General features: G+C 38.1%; 1 protein-coding gene and 1 pseudogene across 10 annotated transcripts in view; one reads left to right on the forward strand and one right to left on the reverse strand.

Moving 5' to 3' along the window:
- The window catches only part of NAALADL2 (N-acetylated alpha-linked acidic dipeptidase like 2), a 1,131,941-nt gene that overhangs the window by 60,038 nt on the left and 1,049,496 nt on the right, over positions 1-22,407 (reverse strand). For all 10 annotated transcript variants that reach the window (XM_087440003.1, XM_087440001.1, XM_087440004.1 and 7 more), the window contains one exon: positions 8,246-8,339. In XM_087440003.1, coding sequence (XP_087296129.1) covers positions 8,246-8,339 — 94 coding nt within the window. The remainder of the gene's footprint in view (positions 1-8,245; positions 8,340-22,407) is intronic.
- The window catches only part of LOC106800933 (putative ATP-dependent RNA helicase DDX5 pseudogene), a 56,036-nt pseudogene continuing 49,633 nt past the window's right edge, over positions 16,005-22,407 (forward strand).

A 22,407-nucleotide genomic window follows, 5' to 3' on the forward strand; every position in this document is an offset into this window, starting at 1 on the left:
AGAAACTACAGTGCTGACTGCACCCACTGAATCTCCACATGTTCTAACTTGCCAGGATCTGCGACCTGCACAAACTACCTCTTATCCTGAGGCTCTTTATATCTTGGTGACTTTCGGCTGGGCATAAACCCATGTGTACTAAGTCTGCTTTACAATCTCTTGGACAAATTTGTAACTGTCCTATTTCAAAGAATTTCACAACACTACCTACTATTGTGGTCTCTCTTCAGAGTTTCATACTCCAAAGAGTTTTAGATTTTAGTTGATTTCCATTTTCCTATCTTTTGGTTCTATCTTGTGGCTGTATTTTTAAAGACCCACTCAATTTCATCTTAAATTAAGAGTGAAATATACTGGTCATACTCTAAAACTACATTCTTATATCAAACAAACATAGCCTTTTACTTTAGTAGTATTTCACAGGACCTATTCTTCTATGGATGAGCTTATCACAGTTTTAAAGGTGCTAACAATTGCACAATCAGCTTAGACTTCACTGATCTATAGGGACAAGAAAAAGTATGATTTATGTTCTGCATAACACAGTGGTTAAAAGCAGAATAGAAGATTATTTGGGGGGAAAAAGTATGTTACTTAATGTCATCTTAAGAACATCTTGTGGCATCCACTAAAGAGAAGAAAAGAAATTGCCAATATGATTTCAGCCAGGGGAAACAACAGTCCTTTATTATCCTACATTTTCTATTCTACATGCTGCCTACTTTAGTATGAATCACAATGAATCATCTCAGCTGGTTATTTAAAGAAGTTAAACAAACAAAAATGCAGGTAGAGAAAGAAGCGTGGGAGCTGGTGCACTGTTGATACTCAAATAATCTAACATTGATTTTACAATGCATAGATAAAAGGATATTATTTGAAAATGCAATATGCCAGAAGACAGTGGATAATTATGTCTAAACTGAATACAATAGGAATCCTTTTTGCAAAGATGCCAAAGTGGTATTAGGCATGGCCACTAATTAGGTTGGCCACTTTTTAAAAACTAGGCAACACATTCTAAAGATTATCTTATATTCTAAATATTATCCAAATGATCCAGGAAGCCATGGCAGAAGAAAAGTTAGCAAGACTTTCAACATACTGCACAGAATGGGTTCTCCCAACGGGGTCTGTCTGTCTGGTACAGAAATTGAACCAGAGCCTCTTTATATGGTCCAAAGATGCTGTATCGTGTTTGCAACTACATGATCTAGTTATTGGCCGCTTCGGAAGAGTGAGCAAAATTTTTATTGAATGAATTAAATTCATGTGTGTTTTATTTTTTATTCCTTTCCTCCTGAGGCAGAAAGTTGGAGTTGTATATTTAATAACACATGTGAGTTTAATTATGTTTTGGCTAAATCAAGAAACTGAAAAAGAAAAAAAAAAGGCTTGAATAAAATTAATAAACATGAGGGCAAGGGTATTTTATGCTCTATTACAAGCCAAGTTAAAAGTATCTTAAAAAAACAACTTTAAAAGTGTTGCCAGTGAGGCAACACTCATAGAAGAACAGATTGTAGTACTATCCCGCCATGTGCACAGGATTTTATCCTAAAAATATACTTAGGGAAAATAATTCACAATACAATAGATGATTACTATGATGGGAGAGTAGGGAAAATCAGAAGTCACTAACATTTCAATCAAGGTAGTGACACATATAAAATGGAGGTACTGAAAAGAAAGCTTTAAAGGAATTTGGATGAAGTACTCAGTGTAGGGAAGGAAATGATGATCTCAAAGGGAAACTGTATGAAGAGTAACAAATTGTGAGACAGGAGATAAAAGAAAAGAAAGTATAATTCTGAGGAATACAAGAGGGACAACATGCTTGGGGTAATAACTATGGGACACTATGCAATAAAAACATGAGTTCAAAGAGAAATAGGGGTAAGGAAAAAACTAGTTTGGTGAGACAGACACTGACAATATAGAGACAATCAGATTTCATTGCAGATCCAGCTGTCTCAAATCCTTTTTTGAACTAGATGTGGAATATCAATAAATGTAATACAATCTTTAATATAGTTATGTAGTCAAAATCCATACAAAAATATAAGGGGGATTGATACTAAATTTTTAGGAATTTGTACCCAACAGATGGCCAATCTCTTATCAGATTTCTCTGTCAATTTGAGCAAGCAAGGTAAAATACTTCTCAGAGAATGCTTTCGAGTTTAAGTCTTGGTCGCACCAAAAGGTCAGTCCCAGAAATGCCACTTCAGGTCAAATCATCAGAAATCTAGCCTGTTTCAGAATGTCCATGGGAACAAAATCTTTTCTTGGAATTGTTTGGATTTTAGATGGATGGCTTTGGATTTCTTAGTAAGGGCACAGGGCCAGGTACCTAGTGTACCCGTCCTTTACTAGCTATAGGCCAGTCCAAAGTTGGGATTGGTGGTAATTAAAACCAAGACTGGAGACAGATGGACTGAGGACTAAAATCACGCAATTTATACAGAGCATACATAATTTTGCCAATTGGGAAATTCATCTTATATTACTCAGAAAGAAAAAAAGACATTAGATGGGTCTCAATCATTTGTGATTGTAGAAAAGAACCAAAGTGACATTTGAAAGTATGAAACTACAAATCTAACAGAACACAGAGGGCTTGCCTCACTGCCATCGTCACATTGAAATACTCTCTGTCCTTCTAAAATGAAGTGATTGACGCTAAGGAATTATCAGAGCTAATAAAAAAGAAAAAAAGTCAGATCAAATCAGCACTGTCAGTTTTTCGAAGAACAGGAGGAAATGCTGCCAACAACCATTTTACATTTAGTGAGACAATCAAGAGGTGGCAACAAGCCACACAGTTTGAAATTATGTTTCCTGCTGAGTCTGGCTTGCACTAAATAAATGTGTACATAGCCAGATCAAATGAAAATGACTTTTACTTCATTTGGTCATTTGTAGTTTTTAGAATAATGGTAAATAATTAAAATCCAGAATTCTGACAAAGAAAAATAGCAGTATTAAACAAAATGCATCAGAATTATATAGTTGTTAATTATTTTGAAGTGTTATTTTACACATTAAAGAGTGGGTAAAGTGAGAAACAGTAAACTTAGTAAGGTTATTATGTTCTCACTCCTTAGTATTCTTCCAGGTTCAAGAATGTGGTGGTACTTTATTTATTCTTGACTCCCCCTTCTGCCCCCACAAACTAGTACTATTGCCTTGTATGTGAATTTTTTGACATAATTTTATTTGTCACAAGTACATCTGAAGTGTATCAGTTATCTTATCAGTCACTATTTACACTATATCTCCATGCACCACATATAAATATTCATTCTCTAACTATTATGTGTTTGCCATTGACCAAATATTAACAGCCAAGGTCACTCAGTCAAAATGAGCTTTCAAGAACCATCCAATAAATCAACTCAAACAAATTATTGACTGATAAATTATCCTTCTTTCTGGTGGTTGTGAGAACGGTAGAGAACGGTCTGCTGCTACCGTAAACTAGTGTAATAAATAAACAAGATGGCCAGTTGTCAAGGGGTAAAAATTACACCATTGAAAATGCAATTGGGTTTCAGAGACCTTCATACTTAAACTTTTTGCAGTAAGGAGAAACAGTATTTTATAGTTCAGACTTGAAGGTCACTTTTTTTTTTAACTGTAATTGAGAACTTAAGACTAATCACTGCTAACTGTCATAACCAAGTAAGAAAATATATCAATAATTAAATCTTGTATAAAGCAGTATAAATATATGTTTCATTTAACATGGTACAAGAGCTCTGTTTAGCTAATGAAATCATCTAGCATTGTAGCTAAAATTGAAACAAAAATATTTATTTAGTTGTTGATAAGTGGTGTCCATTATTCACATATTAGCACATTAAAGTATTCTATTTTAGAGATAAGGTTATAACCAAAGTACTCAAAATAGAACAGGTATACCAAATTGGCTACAATTTAGCAAATATTTGAATAATCTTTGATTATGATCAAATAATTTTGAGCAAATAATTTTGAATCATGATGACTAAAATACAAAAAGATATAGCTTAACGTTGATAAATCATATCACTTTGATCAAATATTTATAGCCAGGTGATGGTAAAAGACTTTTTTTTGCCTATTTTTTTGTTACATTTTGTTTTAGCTTTGCTTTGTTTTCTTAGTATGAGTACACCTCAAGTCTAGCCACATCTCTCTGACTGAAAGTGACAAGAGAGACTCAAGGAGTTTCATATCAAAAGAAACAAAATTCAGAAATAGCCATGAACCAAAGAAAAAGTTCTTCACCTATAGCAGAAGCAGTCCGATATAAGAGTAAGAAGCTGATATGCTCCTGGCTCATCCACCAGAGAAGCTTGTGTTTTAGGGAGAGGTTGATCTAGATTCAGTAGTGCCTGGCCTGCAGTGGAAATCTGCAGAGTGATTGCAGTTTTGCTTTCTCCCTGTACTGAAATGCTTTTAGATATAACTATTAAAGAAAGGATTATTAAACTGGCCTATTCTCAGAATATTTTCTTTACTGTCTTGCTTTAACTGAAACCTGTCTCTCCCCTACTGACATTCTTCCACTGCAACCCTCTCAGGTGGTGTTTCTTTCTTCTCCCCTGCGCTTTGTTCCACTAGCCCTAGAAGAACAATATGAATTATCTCAAGGTCATTGCTCATTCTTTGTAGATTTTAGGTCCTCGTTCAGTGACTTCATCTTACAAGAATGACTCCTGTCTTATCCTTGGCAATTTTAATAGCTACATATTCTGACCTCTCTTCTTAGCCTCTTTTCCTCTAATGATCACCTGCTACACTTCCATGGTCATACCCTAGCCTGGACACTGTCATTACCAATATCTGCACTCTTTGTATAATCACATTTTCAATAATCCCATTTGCTGGCCACCAGTGAATGAGTCTTTTTAGCTCACTTACTCTCAATCTTTGATCTTACCAAGAAATAAAGTCTATTGACCCTCCTTCCTTTGTGTTTACCCTCATTCCCTTCATATTCTCACTTTATGCCATACCCAGTTTAGATACTTTGGTCTATCACTATGAGCACCCCTTTGCAAACACTCTCAGTTTTCTTTGTCTTACCTAGTTCATTGCCCCTCTCCCAGCAACGCCCTAGCCCTTAAATCCAACTCTGCCTATTCTATGCCTGAATCCCCAGCTGAAGGCTGGAAAAATTCACAATTACATTTAATTATCTCATCTAAAACATTTATTTCTCCTGCGCTCTTAATGCTGCCCAAATACTTATCACATTTTCATAGTTCATTTACTCTCCCACCCTCCTAAACAACTATTTTATTGCTTTTTTAATCTAAAGAGACTTGCCAAGAGCTTCCACCACCACATTTACCCATCTTCCACATGCTCTGCTTTCCTTGACCTTTGTGAAGGATGGATGAACTATTGTCTTCATAAGGTAAAGTCCTCTACTCTTACGATGCCCCTACTCAAGAAAATAAGTCCAGCAATTCTTCCTTCATTCTCTGATCAATCTTGACTCTCCATTAAATCATTCTCATCAAAATAAAAATGCTAAACCTTCTCAACTCCATCCTTACCATGTACCATCACGTGCCCCGATTTTATGACTTCTATAAACCACTCTTTTTTGAACCCATCTAATCAGGCTTTTTCTTATACTGCTCCACTAAAACTGTTTTTGTGGAGAGGTTTGGAGGTCACCAATGACCTCCAAATTGCTAAATCCAGTAGTCAATTGTCAGTCCTCATTTTTCTTACCTATCGGCAGTATTTAACACAGTTGATTATTCCCTTCTCTTTGAAAGATTTCATTCACTTGGCTTCAAGATATCATATTCACATGGTTTTTCTCTGACTGTTTGGCCACCCCTTCTCTGATTCCACCTATTCACCCAATTTCTAAATGTAGGGGTGCCTCAGAAATCTTAGACCTTGTCTTTTCTTTCTACCCTCAATCCCTTAGAAATCTATCTGGGACACCTCCCAAATTTATATCCCCAGACCAGATCTCTCCTCTATACTATAGATACAACTACAGTCAGTTCTGCTGTAACACTTACTTTGAGAATGCAAATTTGTTCCAAAATGATTGATATTAGAGAACAATTTGAACATAATGTCAATTTAAAAACTGCTTTGACTTATTCCAATTTTATCCCACTATCTATGTATGTTTCTTAGGAGCAGGAATTTTAACTTTGTTTTATTTACTTAGCTGCTGAGATTTTTGTTTTTGTTTTTTTGGTTTTTTTGGTCATAGAACTATACCAGGCATACGGTGGATATTCAATAAATATTTGTTAAATGAATGAAGAAACAATTTCAGGAGATCCTATAAAGTCCATGGGGACTATATGTAAACTTTTTTTAATTTTCTGGAGAGAGAGATTACACTTTCTTTAGAGTTTGAAAGGGATCCCTAAGTACCCTCACATAAGATAGAGTAATAATATAATTCTAACAATGATCCATTAAGACTTTTATTGACCTTCAGAAGTAGGCTGCATTACTTAAAGTGCTCATAGGGTAATTATAATGTTAAAATGTTGTGTTTACTTATGAATTTTTAAAAATTAACCTGATTTTTAAAAAAAGAATAGAACTTGGCATTTAAAATGACAGTATTGCTAATACTTTTTTTGTTGTTGTTGCTGGCTTTATTTCTTTAATTAAACAAAAAAACTCATGTCTTTATTACAAATATACATTTATCATAGAAAATTTGGACTCATAAAAGCAACTTGCAAATCATTTATAATTCTATCATTCAATATTAGTATTTTGCAGTTTACTCTTTGTGACTCCTTTCTATGCAAGGCAGTTATTCCTTTATAGATGAACAAGTCTTTACGAATTATAAGTAATAATCTCCTCCTTTTTTTCTCTGAAAGTTTTAAGTATAATATGCAGTACCAACTGAATTTTCTAAAGTATAAAAATGAAAACTAAAGAAAAAGCAAAATAGTCTACAGAACAAATAAAATAGATGCTTAAAGGAAATCCTTGCAGAAAGGATAATGTTTATTATTCACAGCAACTTTTCAGCCCTTATTTATACGTTATAAATATATAAGCCCTTATAAAATATAAGATTTACATCTGTTCTTATTTTGTAAAGTGTCATATACTTGGTTACTCTGTTTCTATGCCCAAAACATTCTAGAAATAGCAAATTAGAAGTGGAAGACAGAGTGACTGACAACAGTGAGATAGAAGCTTGACAAACGTAGAAAAAATAGAGACCGACTTAAATATGCCAAAAGTAGAGTAATATGAGTCCATTTAGCATAGAGCAAATAGCCCTAAACAGGTCAGTTGCTCCCAAGGTCATGGTTTTACAGCCACTATAATAAAAGTCATAAGAATCACAGAGGGGAAAATAAATTGTGTTCTAGTATTCTCTAGGTTAAGCAATCCAGGTAGTCAAAATAAAAACAAAAAAGCATTAAACTTTCAGATACTAGAAATATTTGGCTCTTTAGAATGATCCATTTTCCAAGGATCACTGCTTAAGTACTATAGTAAAAATATCGGCATTTGTATGGAGAAGTACATGTCTACAAATGACTCATTACAGACCTGATAGTAAGATGTGTGACTTAAAGAGGAGGAGGAAGGTGCATTCTTGAATTACAATACTTCCCTTTGCATGTGGTTAATGCAGAAACCTAATTGAAAGATTTGTATGTAAATAAAGAGGACATGAAGGTAATTATTCGGGTCGTGTCAGAATTCTGCAGAAAGAATCCAAACATGAAGTTGTTGAAATAGAGACTACAGAAATAAAACCTTCGTTTCCTTATTGTCATTCCTAATGTAGGGATGAGCCAACACTTCAGTGAAATGGAATGGGGTCCCATACCTTAAAGAAACCAAGCCCAAAGAAGAAACTTCTGGGCCAATCTTGTTCGAACTGACTGAATGTTAGGTACAAGCATTAAAAAATAATAATAATAAATAAAAATCCCTAAACTACATTTTTCCATGTGGAACCTGTATATAAATAACAGAAGCTTGAAATTATAATCTCCTTGATAAAAGAAAGTAGGTGGAACATCCTTTAAAGTCTGATGCTCATCCATCAGTATACTTCATTCCTGTTGACATGGCAACTAAAGTTCTTCTCAGCCCTTCTCTTGATAATCCTCTATAGGAAGGGAAGAGCTGCATTGCCATAACTAGCAAGGTAGTAGATGATTTTATCCATTCCTTGTTGAAAATTAGTTGAATGATTTTTCATTTGCTAAAATTACTATAATTCAAGAAAAATTACCTTTAAGGTTGTTTTGAACTTCTAAAGCTATATCGAGAGCATTAAAGGGCAGAACTGGTTCGTTGGCAATTTGCAAAATCACTTCTCCTGAGAGCTGAAAGAAAAAGAAAAAAAAATGCTAGCATTCAGTATTAAGGGTTTCTATTTGTTTGTTTGTTTTTCATTATTTTATACATTCTTGTACATCCAGAGTAGCAAAAACACAGAGGGAAAAAATACTTTCATAAACATCTTTTCTTTTAAACCTCTTTTTTATTTTATATTTCTATTAAAAAAACCTTCAGTACCTTTTTGCTGTCTCGGAATAGTGTAAAGAAATATATTTTCTTCCTTTTTTTGAGCTAAAGTATTAAGAAATGGCTTCCCTAATTGAAGGAGTTGTAATATTTAAACTTTAAAACAATTACTTATAAAACAGTTCAGAATGTCACATGACAAAACAAATAGCAGAGAGGAACAACTGAAAATCCATATCTGGTTATTGGACTAAGTAAAATTCCAGACAAAAATTAATGATAAATTTATTTCATTTAAAATATAATTTAATCTAAAAAATTCCTTAAAATATTAGGTACTATTTTCCTTAACACTTTACTCTATTCCTTATTACTTTTCCAAAATTTATTAGTACTAATACCATTTGTACACCTTCGAGGTCAATGTTTAAATTAAATTTGATAAAATAAAACTTTAAATGGCATCCCCAAATGCATACCTGGAATTTTCACATTTGCCTATCCACCCACCATAGCACTCCAAAACTGTGTTTGAAAACCAACATATGCACTACAGCTGAATGAGCATCTGTTTAATAGACTGAATAAGTCCTATGTATTCATATACATCTCAAAGGAACTTAGGGCTGGCGGCAAATGCCATTATTACTCTCCCTCTCTCTCAAGTGATATTTAATATTTACTTGGGCTTAACAAATGTCCCTACATCTCTTACAACCCTGAAGCTGGCATACAGGGAAATGTGGCTGTGTTGATGTTATTAATGCATATGAAATGTTGTTAGTGAATGAAAATATTATCTCATGAAACTACACAAGGGAAATTAGCACACTAACTTGAGACAGTACAGAACACATAAAAGATATAACTTACCAGGAAAATGTGATGTTAAATATTCAAATCTACATATTCAAAAGGGTCAAATTCCATTTAATATTTAAAAGTTATATTTCCCAGTTGTTTCCACAATTTATATTATGATAAAATACAATTCAATTTGATCATCTTCTATATGCCTGGGGAAATACATTTCTTAGAAATAAAGAGTAAAAAGAAACCTATGATATCCTTTTATTTCTTTGAGATAGTTTTCTCCCAAATGTAGCAACCACTTCTTCCCTAATGCCAAAGGTATCTTTGCAGAGTTTTATCCCCAGCATAGTGATCACACAAATCCCGGGAAACTGCCTACTCTGATTATGCTGTAGTTCAGGAAAAAAGCATTAGCTGCAATAGGTTGATAGGAATCCTGTTTCTACTCCACTCCACCCCATCCAAATCATGCAAGGAACACCAATATTTGGAAATAAATTATTTATACAAAGGAATTTTTAAAGAAGGTTAAGAAGCATTAGGATTTCTTTTTCCAATTTGCACTGGATAATAGAAACTACAGAATAGGCATGTTTTGTTTACACTTTTTTAATCTGGAAACAACACATTACAAAAGATTAAAATGAAAGAGTGAGGAGGGAGGAAAAAGGAGACTTCTCTATGTGCTGCTGGAGAAAGTTGTTTTGTTTTGTTTTTCAAGACTCATTTGGCAGCCTGAACAACTGGAATATAAGCCAGCCACCTTGCTATTTCTTTCAAAAAGAACCTGGCAACAAATATCGGGACTTCTAAAGAACCTGGTCCATGATAGAATGCTTAGACTAAATTGGCTTTATTTGCAGCTTCATAAGCAAGAAAGAGATTTGTATATGCCTTGCATGTAATGAGAAGAGATGAGCCAAACTGTATACTCTTCTTGTCCAGTCTGGAATTCATTCTTATTCAGGCATGCCAAACCAACCATCCTTTATATTTATATAAGGCCCCACTCTTTTCAAAGTGCTTTACACCTACATATCTCATTTCATTATCGTGACAAGCTTAGAGGCAGATGGTGGGGAAATTAATCCTGTGTTAAAAACATTGAGTATAAGCCTTATTGGGTTCCAGTCCAAGATGGCGCTCTTGAACTCACCTCCTCCCACGTGCACACTGAATCTACAGCTACACATGGAACAATTCCCTCTGAAAAATTCCAGAAACTAGCTGAGTGATTCCTACACATCAGGAAAATGAGAAAAAATCCACATCAAAATGGGTAAGAAAGGCTGAGACATATCTGCCATAAACCCCACCCCATCACAGTGACATACAATTATGAGGGAACTCACAACTGTCAGCTTCTCTCTGAGGAAAAAGTGTTTGGATCCAACCTCTAGTGCCCTAACTTTTAAGACTTTCACCTGAGGGATGGGCCTCCAAAACACCTAGTCCTGAAAGCCAACACAATATAGCAAAGAAAGAAAGAATTCTTAATGGCCTTGTGAAGACTTATTGTGGCTCTTCCCCCAGGGCTCAGTGCAGAAGCAGCAGGCAAAAAATGCCCATCTCCCAGTCTTTCCCTGAAAGAGGCCTATTTCCATATCTTAAAAGCTGCAGCCTGAGGGGCAGACTTCTAATTTAACACACATCTAGAGGCCAACTGCAACTCTCTCCAGAAACCAGGGAGGCAGGCAGGTGCCATCTTCACATTCTTCCTTTGCCTTGCTCCCAATCACCAGTGTCTCTCTGAAAAGAGCTTGTGCATACATCTGGCACTCTGGCTTTTGCAGCTGCCACCCATTGGATGCATCCTTGATCACCTGGCTCTGGTGGCCAACAGGGCTTGCTTTCATGGGTCTCACAGGACTGTAGAGACCCATGAAATAAAGAAAAAATTCTTAACTGGCTATCCCTCCAGGGCTCAGCACAGAGGGAGTAAGCAGAAATGCCCATCTCCTAGTGTTTCCCTGAAAGAGGTTTATTTGCTTACTTCAGAAGTATGGCTTCCAATTAGCCTGTATCTAGGTGCTGACTGGAAACCTCTCCTTTGGGACACTGACAGGTCTTGGCACACATTCAACTACTGGGAGCCACTAAGAACAAAGAAGGAGGCTTGGACAGTCAAAAAGGTTTGAGAGACAACCACGAGCTAGGGCCGGGCTGAATGACAAGGTTCATCTCCAACATGAGACCATTCCATCAAGACTGGGAGAGAGGGCTGTTTACCTAATGCACAGAAACAAACACAGAGAGCCAAGCAAAATGAGGAGACAAAGGAATATGTTTCAAACAAAAGAACAAGATAAAACTCCAGAAACAGCCTTAATGAAATACAGATAAGTGATTTACCTAATAAAAAGTTCAAAATAATGGTCATAAATTTGCTTGCCAAAGTCAGGAGAACAATGCATGAACAAGGTGAGAATTTCAATAAAGAGAGAGAAAATATAAGAAAGTACCAAACAGGAATCACAGAGCTGAAGAATACAATAACTGAACTGAAAAACTCAATACAAGGATTCAATATCAGACTAGATCAAGCACAAGAAAAGATCAGTGAACTCAAAGACAGGGCATTAGAATTTATCCAATCAGAAGAGTAAAAAGAAAAAAGAATGAAGATAGCTTAAAGGACCTATGGGACATAAGCAAATGGATCAATATTCATATTACAGGGGTCCCAGAGAAGAAGAGAGAAAGGGGAAGAAAGCTTATTCAAAGAAAAATGTCTGAAAATTTCCCTAACCTAGGGAAAGAAATAGACATTCAGATCCGGGAATCCTAGAAAATTCCGAATAAAATGAATCCAAAGAGACCTACACCGAGACATATTATAATTAAACTGTCAAAAGTTAAAGACAAGGAGAGAATCTTAAAAGCAGCAAGAGAAAAACAACTTGTTATGTAGACTACCATCAGATTTTGCAGCAGAAACTTTGTATGCCATGAAAGACTGGGATGATATATTCGAAGTATTGAAAGAAAAAAATTGCCAACCAAGAATACTCTACTAATGTGGCTCTTCAGAACCAAAAGGGAGATAAAGAGTTTTCTAGACAAGCTAAAGATGAAGTTCATCAACAGTAGACCAGGCTTACAAGAAATGTTAAAGAGAGTTCTTCAAGCTGAAATGAAAGAACACTAATTCGTAACAAGAAAATACACGAAAGTATCAATTTCACTGGTAAGGGTAAATATATAGTTAAATTCATAATATTCTAATGTTTAATGGTGGTGGGTAAATCACTTATAAATCTGGTATAAAGGTTAACAGACAAAAGTATTAAAAATAACTATAAATATAGTAATTTTTAGTGGATAAAAAATGTAAAATGATGTAAATTGTGACATCAAATACATAAAACATGTGGGGAGTGGGAGAATAAAAATATAGAGCTTTAGTGTGCTTTCAAACTTAAGTTGTTATCAGCTTAAAATAGACTGTTACATACATAAAATGTTTTATATAAGCCTCATGGTACCCACAAAGTAAAAACCTGTAATAGATATACGAAAGATAAAGAGAAAGGAATCAAACCATACCATTACAGGAGATCATCAAATCACAAAGGAAGAGAACAAGATAAGAAAAAAGGAACAAAGGAATTACAAAACAGCCATAAAATGATTAACAAAAAGCAAAAGTAAGTCCATTCCTATCAATAATTACTTTAAATGTAAATGAACTAAATTCTCTAATGAAAAGACATAGAGTGGCTGAATGGATAAAAACACAAGACCCAACTATATCCTGCCTACAAGAGACTCAATTTAGCTTTAAGGACACACACAGACTGAAAGTAAAGAAATGAAAAAAGATATTTCGTGTAAATAGAAACCCAACGAATACTATACTTATTTAAGACAAAAAGTGTAATAAGAGACAAAGAAGGTTGTTATATAATGACAAAGGGGTCGATCCAACAAGAGGATGTAACATTTGTAAATATTTATGCACCCAACACAAGAGCATCTAAATATATATAAAGCAAATATTAACAGACCTGAAGGGAGAAATAGACAGCAATACAATAATAGTAGGGGCTTTTCCTATTCTACTTTCAACAATGCATAGATCACCCAGACAGAAAATCCATAAACTAGACATAAGACCAGAAGGACTTAACAGACATTTACAGAACATTCCATCCAACAGCAGCAGAATACACATTCTTCTCAAATGCACATGGAATATTCTACAGTATGGAGCCTATGTTAGGCCACAGAAAAAGTCTTAACTTATGAAGATTAAAATCATATCCAGCATCTTTTCTGACAACAATGGTATGAAACTAGAAGTCAATGACAAGAAGAAAAGTGGAAAATTCACAAATTGGTCATGATTTGCGATGGTGTATCTCATTGGCTCAGGCAGCTGAGGTCTATGACATTGACAATTGCATGATACTTAACAGCAAGAGCTGTAGGGGGTCCTGAGTGGCTGCAAGGGCTGTGGGGGTCCTCAGCAGCAAGGGACTAGGGCAGGTGGTGGTGGTGGTGGCTGGAGCTGGTGGTATACACGTTCTTAGCTGTGGAGCTGGCTGCAGGTGCCTCCGTGGTGGCAGGGGCTGGCTGCAGGCATACACACCTTGGCAAGGGCCTGGATCAGTGGCAGGGGCCGGGGCCAACTCTGGGTGCACATGCAGCTGTGGGACTCAGGCTGTCAGTGTGCACTCGTGCAGCTGCAGGGACTAGTTGCAGGTGGAGTGCAGTGGAGTCCAGTGACAGGAGCTGGTACCAGCAGCACGCAGGTTCACACTACAGGGGCTATCTGCAGGAGCATGCAGCAGTACAGGCCTGTGACAGAGGATGGGACTGGCTCCTGGTACACGAGTAGCTGTGGGGGCCTTCGCTGTCGGCATGCACTCCTGTGGCTGCAGGAGCTAGCCATGGGTGCACACACAACACAGAGGCTGGTGAAGGGAGTCGGGGCCAGTGGTGTGTAGGGATGACTACCCCAGGGGTCAGCTGCTGGTACGCCTGGCAGTCAAGGCCAGTTATTGGAGTTGGGACCTTTGGGCAGGGCCCTGAAAGGCTGAGGAAGGCAGTCGCTAATTCTGTTGTTTTCCTGTGATGAGAACTCTCTGGCCAGGGAGTTTCCTCTTGGCACTCAGCAGCGCCGGCCCGGGCGATGAGATGATGCAGGCCAAATGAAACTGTTCTTCCTACCCTTTTTGTGTGGCTACTCTCAGGTTATTTTGCTCCACTATGTTGCTGACACTTCTGAAGTGGATTCCTGAGCTCTCTCAGAGCTATTTTCTTTCTTGGATAGCTGTCTAATTGTTGTTCTTTGTAGGAAGATGGAGGCTGGGATCTCCTACTCTGCCATCTTGGTGACGTCACTCCCCTGAGCTGTCTGAAATTCCATTATTGCGTGTCCTTCTTTCTCCACTCTTCCCAGACCAGCCTACCCCTGACTAGAGGATAAAATAAGATTAGAATAAAAAAAATTGTTTTATAGAAGTAAAAGTGTTCAAAACAACAAACGGATTATTATATTGAAAAATGAGTTAATGAACACCACATCGCAAAGGCTTTTCTCTCTCACTACACAATATTGATGTCTCTAGAGCTAGTGGTTTCATTGGTGTTAGGCAAGATCAGATTGTTGAAAGATAATAATTACTAATAGAGCCTTCTTCTGGATTTTAAGAGTAGTAAAGGCGAATTATAGTTATCCCATAAAAAAGTTTCTCTTTCTTCAGTCTGAAATAATTTTAGTTGTATTTAAAGGTTCAAAAGAGTGTTTTTAGAAACTTAATAAAGGAAAATATACAAACACAAATGTACTTTTTTCTTAACCTTTATAAATAATAATCTGTTGCCTAGTAAGGAGGTATTTTCATACTCTCTGACTTTGTCACAAATCTTTTCCTTACCAGTCTAGAGAGGAAAAAGAAAAGATATTTATTTACTAAACTGTAACTGTCTAGAGTAGGGCCATTTTTCCCCCTTAATTACTTTATCTTGCTGACCAGTATAGTGACTGTATCCGCAGTAAATGCTTTGAATGAATTTATTAGTTAACGCATGAACAATGCAGTTGGACACAGATAGGCTCACTAAAGCAATACCAATACCATGGTTCTATAACATAGTTTCTTTTTAGTTACAGGTAGAGGTGCTCAGTAAACGTGTGGTTTGTTTCATTTTTATAATACCATATGGAAGTAACCACAGTTAATACCTCATACCCAAGGTGTAAGTTAAACTATCATTGTGGGATTGCTTTCATATCTTCAGTCAGATTTAAAATGCAATATAGCCCCACTCTGGAAGGTATTGCTGTGAGATAATCATAACACCTGTTTATAGGTTAGTGAAAGAAAGAAATTGAGGGAGGCTGGTCGCTACAGCATGGTGTGACATAATATGACAAATAGTGGATGAATCATGAACCATCCCACTGGTATCCACTGAGCCTTTATTGTGTGATCATCACTGTGCTATGTGGAAGAAAAGAGAAATATATGACAGTTTCTCCCCTTAGGACTTCCTTTCCTGATAGAGACAAGTCATACCACTTTTACACAATTGGAGAAAGAAGTTTACAGTAGAAAATTAGTAAACATGAATCTTTTGTTTCCTAGAAAACATTATTTTCTATTGTACTTTAAATGTACCGTGGGATTATACCACATTATATATTTTGGGCTCAAGAATCTAGAATGTAAAAGGAAGAAGACATTTTAAACGAGGGGAATGAAATGAGCAAAAACCTTGGAGTAAAAAGAAGCATAGACTTTTTAGAGAAACGTGATGAAACTAGTGTGACCAAAGTGGAGTTCTTGGATAGTGGGAAGTAAGTTTGCATGTGGGGTGTGGGGTGGGGAGTCAGAAACCCCTCAAACTCAACCATGGCATATGGCCATGATTCAGTGATCTGTAGGGAGTCCTTCTGCTTTCTGTTAACTTTCAGAGCAGAGGCACTATCTGATGAATTATGGCCTGGTGAGAGTTTTTATAACATGATTTTGTGTTGCCTGGTGTCCTTCAGGCTGTTATGTTCATCCTGAAGTGAACTGACTCTGATTTATGTGACTTTATAGTAGAAAACACCCAACTTAGCAACAAACACTCTGTGGATAACAAACCTCAGGGCAGCCAGCCATGGACAAGGAGACTCGGGGATCTCCCTGGAGACAAGCAGAACAAGAAGCAGCCTCACAGTCTTGAGGACTGCTTTCCAAAGCTGTGACGTCAACAGAGGAGAGAAAGCAAGAATGTACTCGTGACACACCCAGCCTATTTTCCCAGCAAAAGGAGAAATTAAATGGCCCTACACAAAATGAGTGCACAAAATCTGTGTACCTCTAACATGGCTTAAATTTGGTATTGACTCTCATTATCTCTCATCTGGCATATGCCACAAACTCCCTAATTAATCTAAATGTCTGTCTCTAACCCATTCTTATGCAGTTACTTATTCAAGATAGATTTCTTGTGCACCCCAAAAAACAGACCTGTCCATGCCACTTCCTTTCTATTGCTCTCTTTAGCTCTAGGAAAATTGATGGTAACCAATACTCAACTCAAAAACCTATGATCTGGCAAGTCTATTTATAGAAAAAATTACTTTTAAAAAAACTGTCTTAGAAAAATCAAGGACTTATATAACCCCCACAACTATCAAAAGTATGACTTTAGAATAAACCCACACAGAAACCAGTAAGCAAAACTCAAATGCCACAGCTGCTCCCTCGGCGCTAACAGGGCCTGCCCTCTGGGAGTTGCACGTGGAGGTGGAGAGACCCCATCACCCTGGAAGAGAGCTCCATTTGGTGCCGATGGATGACTTGAGGGATGCTTTTTGTGGAGAGGTGTTTTGTAGTTGTTGTTTTTTCTTTTTATTGCAGTAACATTGGTTTATACGTTGTATAAATTCCAGGTGTACATCATTATACTTCTATTTCTGCATAGATTACATCATGTTCACCACCCACAGACTAATTACAACCCATCACCACACACATGTGCCTAATCATCCCTTTCTCCCTCCTCCCTCCCCGCTTCCCCTCTGTTAACCACCAATCCAATCTCTGTCTCTATGTGTTTGTTTGTTGTTGTTTTTATCTTCTACTTATGAGTGAGATCATATCGTATTTGACCTTCTCCCTCTGACTTATTTCACTTAGCATAATACCCTCAATGTCCATCTATGTTGTCACAAATGACTGGATTTCATCGTTTCTTATGGCTGAGTAGTATTCCATTGTGTATATATACCACATCTTTATCCATTCATCCCTTGATGGGCACTTAGGTTGTTTCCAAGTCTTGGCTATTGTGAATAATGCTGTAATGAATACAGGGGTGTGTGTATCTTTATGTATTGCTGTTTTCATGTTCTTTGGATAAATACCCAGCAGTGGAATAGCTGGATCATATGGTAGTTCTATCCTTAATTTTTTGAGAAATCTCCCTACTGTTTTCCATAGTGGCTGCACCAGTTTGCACTCCCACCAGCAGTGTATGAGTTCCCTTCTCTTCTGTGGAGAGGTTTTGATGGGATATTTAGGAGGTCTGACAAACGCCTTGCTTCCACTGTTCTGTACACACTTTTGTGAAACTCAATAGTAGGGGTAGAAAGAGATAGGAAAATTGTTATGGAATTCCTAAGCTTCCAGGAAAAAAACGGTTCAAGACTACTCCTTCCGTCTTAAGATTTCAAAGATATTAGAAAACAGTTTTGATGGACTGAGGTAGTCTCAAATGAAGTTGCACAGTAGCAAAGGATTTCAAAAGTCATTGAAGAATTCCAAAAGCTACTGAGAGGGAAATTCATTTTAAGGAGGAGAAGGATTTTAACCAAGGGAAATATATGGAATATTTTGTTCCTAAAACTTGTGGCTATTACTAGAACTCCTGTGACCAACCCTGTCTGGCTCATGGGCCTACCGTAAAGACAGTATGTGTTAACTTAAAGGCCTATGTTAGAAAACTGTGGTAAACTTGGGAACCCAGCATTATTGAGCAGTGGAACCCATACCTCTGGATACCACTGGAGGAGAGAGGGCCCAATTCTCTCCAGCACCCTGAGAAACTGCTGTTTCAGTCACCACCATACCTCCTACATCTTCCAAGGGCTGAGCAAGAATTCTGCCACATCTAGTTGGGATGCTGGCACATGCTTTCACTGCAGAGTATTGCAGCTGGCAGACCATGCAAAAGCTCTCTGGATCCCTTGGGCTTGACAGCAAATTGATGAGATGTGGAGTAAACAAAGGAAACATAAATGGAGTATATTACCACAGCAATTTAATTCAATTATTAAAGAGATGGGCCCTTAATTTGTCCCCTAAACTGATAAAGGTATATTTTGTACAAACACACTAATCACCTGTGAATGCCAGGGCATTAAAGAACTAAGACAACCTCTGCTGGCAAGACACTGATTGGCTAGGACTACAAACTCCCTGATTCTAATCCTTCTTTCCAGCCTCTGCTTCTGCTGTAAGCCCCATCTCCTCTCTGTGTGCTCAGCATAAACTCTGACCACCCAACCTGGGGTTTACCACGAGCCTTGATTTGGGTCCCTCTAGAAACAGACTTTGAGAAAAAATTTGAGTGCAAGTAGTTCATTGAGAGGTGAGGGTAGAGGAAAGAGGAAGACAAGACAGGGAAGACAGCGAGTAGAAGGCATTTTATCAAGACAGCTATTACTGTGGGTGACTGGAGCTTAATCCTCCTGGGGAAAATCTGAGGGTGAGTATAAAATAGGTTCTTTAGAATTTTCTCATCCAAAGGATAAGGGAGCTGGATACTGATTCCGCGGTTCCCATCAGGCATTGAGTGAGGGTTGCTTCACATAGGTGTTGAATCTTTAACCCTCCTGGACTGTTGTACACCGGCAGCTTTCCATGGCTGAAGAAAGCCTCAGGCAAAGAGATGGGAACCTGTTGCTAAAATAGAATGCTTACTTTCTATTCCTAAACCACAAAAGTAACTGATAATTTTTTTTTTCAATCTTAAGATATCTTTCCTCTTTCAGTGACTGTCATCACCCATCTGTTATTAAGTTGTAGGAGAGAAAATACATTTACAGATTAATTTGGAAATAAGTTAGTTTACTAGTATTTTTTAGTGATTAATTTTTAGGGCATGTGTGATCATAGTTTTGACTTTGTAACACAGTTGTATCTTCTGCTAGTCATATTGTTCTTAGAGAGAGACCACAGTGTACTAGTATTTCCTAGTGCATTGGAAAAAGACATTTTAAGACATCAACTTTTCTTTTATACCATGTATAGTAGTAGTTTGCATAGAACTATGTATGTGTTGATAGACAAATTAAGTATTTATATTTCACTAATAAGTAACTTCAGCAAAGGTTAATAATAATAACAACAACAGCTAATATTTATGAGCTTTTGCCATGTACCAGGCATTATTATAAATTCTTTACATGAATTCATTCATTTAATGCTTACAATTGCCTTATTCTATTTTGCACATGAGAAAACAGAGGTTTGCTCAGTGTTAACTAACTTTCTCAAGGTCACTTAGCTAGTACATAGTAACTTTGAGATTTGAGGCCAAGCATTCTGGCTGCAGAATCTGGATTCTTATACTAAATTGAATTTTTTCTTTCCTTTCTAATCCCTTTCCTAATTTTAACAAATCAGGAATACCAGTAGCCAACTGAGACAACATTTACCAAACCTGAACATGATTCTAAGGAATAATCAAGGGCTGATTACAAGTATCAGTCATATTCAAAATCAAACCACAAGTGGTCCTATCAGGAATTATAACTTTTGATACTTGCCAATGTTAATTTTCATGTTTGTAGATCCTGCTTTCCTGAGCCTAGAAAAGTGAATGCAGAGACTTACAAAGTAAAAATTCTCTAAGATGCCCTGAGTGAATAAAGTATTTTTCTACAATAAACAGCATTGATTAAATAGTTATAAAATATAACTGGAAGAGCCAGGGTAATACACCCGTAGGGTGAGTTGGTATGCATAATGAATGGTATTTCTCTATCTTAGTAGATGGTAAGTCATTATTACTCCAATTTTAGCTTCTTTGAATGAGGTTTAGGGAAATACTTAAAAAACAACACGAACATTTACCAAACAGCTATCAGTGATCACTCATCCATACATATTCATATTGCCTGAGGTCATTTCTAGTATTAAACAAATATTTATTGAGCACTGCTATATGTCAGAGACCAAGTTAGCTGCTGGGGATTTCCAGGCTTTTCTCAAGAGAGGAGACAGATACTGACTACACTAATTATTAAATAGTTAAACGCTATATGGTGCTATGAGAAGGTATACAGGGGACCTAATGCATCTGAGGGGATCAGGAAAGGCTTCTTTGAGAAAATTCCTTCTGTGGGGAAGGCACTGTGCTAGGCTGTATATCATACAAGAAAGAATCAGAAGCAGATACGGTGCAAAGCACATGCTCTTACATCAGTTTATACGAGGTTGTTTAGTTGGATTTTACATATCTTCACACAACAATAAAATTAAAATGTTAAAAATATACTTGACTGTTTATTTTACATTTACTTCATGAAACTTTCTTCTAAAGGCAAATTCAAGTCTTTGGGTAGACAAAGCTACCTATTCTCCCTCAACTCTCCCCACATCACCACCACAACAGAAATCCAGTTCTCTGTTGTTGCAGATACCACTCTAGCTCTAGTGTGGCAAACCAGGTAGGGATTGTTCATTTTTAAAAGGGTAATTGGATAATATACAGAGGAGGGAGTCAAGATGGCGGCGTAGGCAGACTCTGAACTCACCTCCTCCCGTGGACACAGCCAATTTACAACTACTCGTGGAAAAATTACCCCTGAGACAGAGCTGAAAACTGGATAAGAGGAACTCCTGCAACAACGGACAATCCTAACTGGGGTAGAAGAGGCAGAGACTCCCTTCCGGAGAGGAAAAACGCCGCCTTCACAAGCCGCCAGCTTCACGGCCGCCGGGAGCAGCTCACAGGTACGCAGCCTCCCTGGAGGCGCGGGGCCCTGAGCCGGGAGCGCCCCCGCTGTGGGCATTGTGTGGACCCAGCACAATCGAGACCAGCGGCATAATATCTGACTTTGCCTGCTACTAAAGCATTGGGTAGCACCCCCAGAAAACCCGGCTCACAAAGAAACTAAAACTGGCTCTTAAAGGGCCCGCGCACAAACTCACCCGTTCCAGAAAGCATCCTAAAATCACCAGAAAGAAAGGTGCACACTGCTTTGGTGACAAGAGACTCACCTAATAGGCCCTGAGTGCATCTCGGTGAGGGGTGAGACCTCTCCAGGGACTGGGACATTGGCGGCGGCCATTGTTGTGGCCTGGTGTGAGCGTGCTGACACAGACGCCATTGGAGTTTTCCCTGAGACCTGCTAGCCCAGGGTCTGCTCCACCCGCTAGAGCACCGATTTAATCCAGCTCAGCCAGGGCAGGCAGCCCACCCTAGAGACTGGCCCCACCTAACAACAAACCCTCAGGCAACGTGTGGGCCTGCATAGATTGGTGACTGGATTTTCTGCAGCCTGGCAACTGAGCTGACTTGAGCGGGGCAGGGTGTGCACAAGGAGCGGGTGGAGAGTGTGGGGTGGTGGCGGAGTGTGTGGGGCTCCCGCCGTGGAGAGACTGGGTCCGCTTGGGGAGGGCGGGGCGCGCACACGGGGCAGGACTGTGGTGACTGTGTGTGTGGACCTGTGGGTGGCAGGGCTTGTCAGCTGCAGAAGACTTGTGCTTCTCAAAGACCCACATAGGAGGTTTGCCCCACCTTCCAAAGCCTGAAACAATTGGGTGCTCCTGTGCCTGAGGCCAGCCCCACCCAGCTGCAATCCTCAGAGAGCTGACAAGAGACCTAATAGGCTAGAGGTTTACAGCAATTCTAAGGCCCTGAGCCTAACAACCTGCCACGCTGGGGGCCTACTCACTTAAAAGAAATACTGCAACACAGATGTGGTATTAGAACTTGCAGCCAACTGTGCTGGGGCTCCTCACACCTGATAAAGAGACTGAAGGGCCCACAACAACTACAAGCAGCTGAGCATTACAACAGCTGGCCAGGAGCATAACTCAGCCTCCCTGGGCGCCTATAGGGAGAGCTAACAGGCCACAATAGAAGCACACACGTAGCCCACAT

The sequence above is a fragment of the Ceratotherium simum genome, chromosome 15 (genome assembly GCF_057802395.1).
Source record: "Ceratotherium simum simum isolate JZ-2026a chromosome 15, ASM5780239v1, whole genome shotgun sequence".
In the NCBI taxonomy this organism is placed as follows: Eukaryota; Metazoa; Chordata; class Mammalia; order Perissodactyla; family Rhinocerotidae; genus Ceratotherium; species Ceratotherium simum.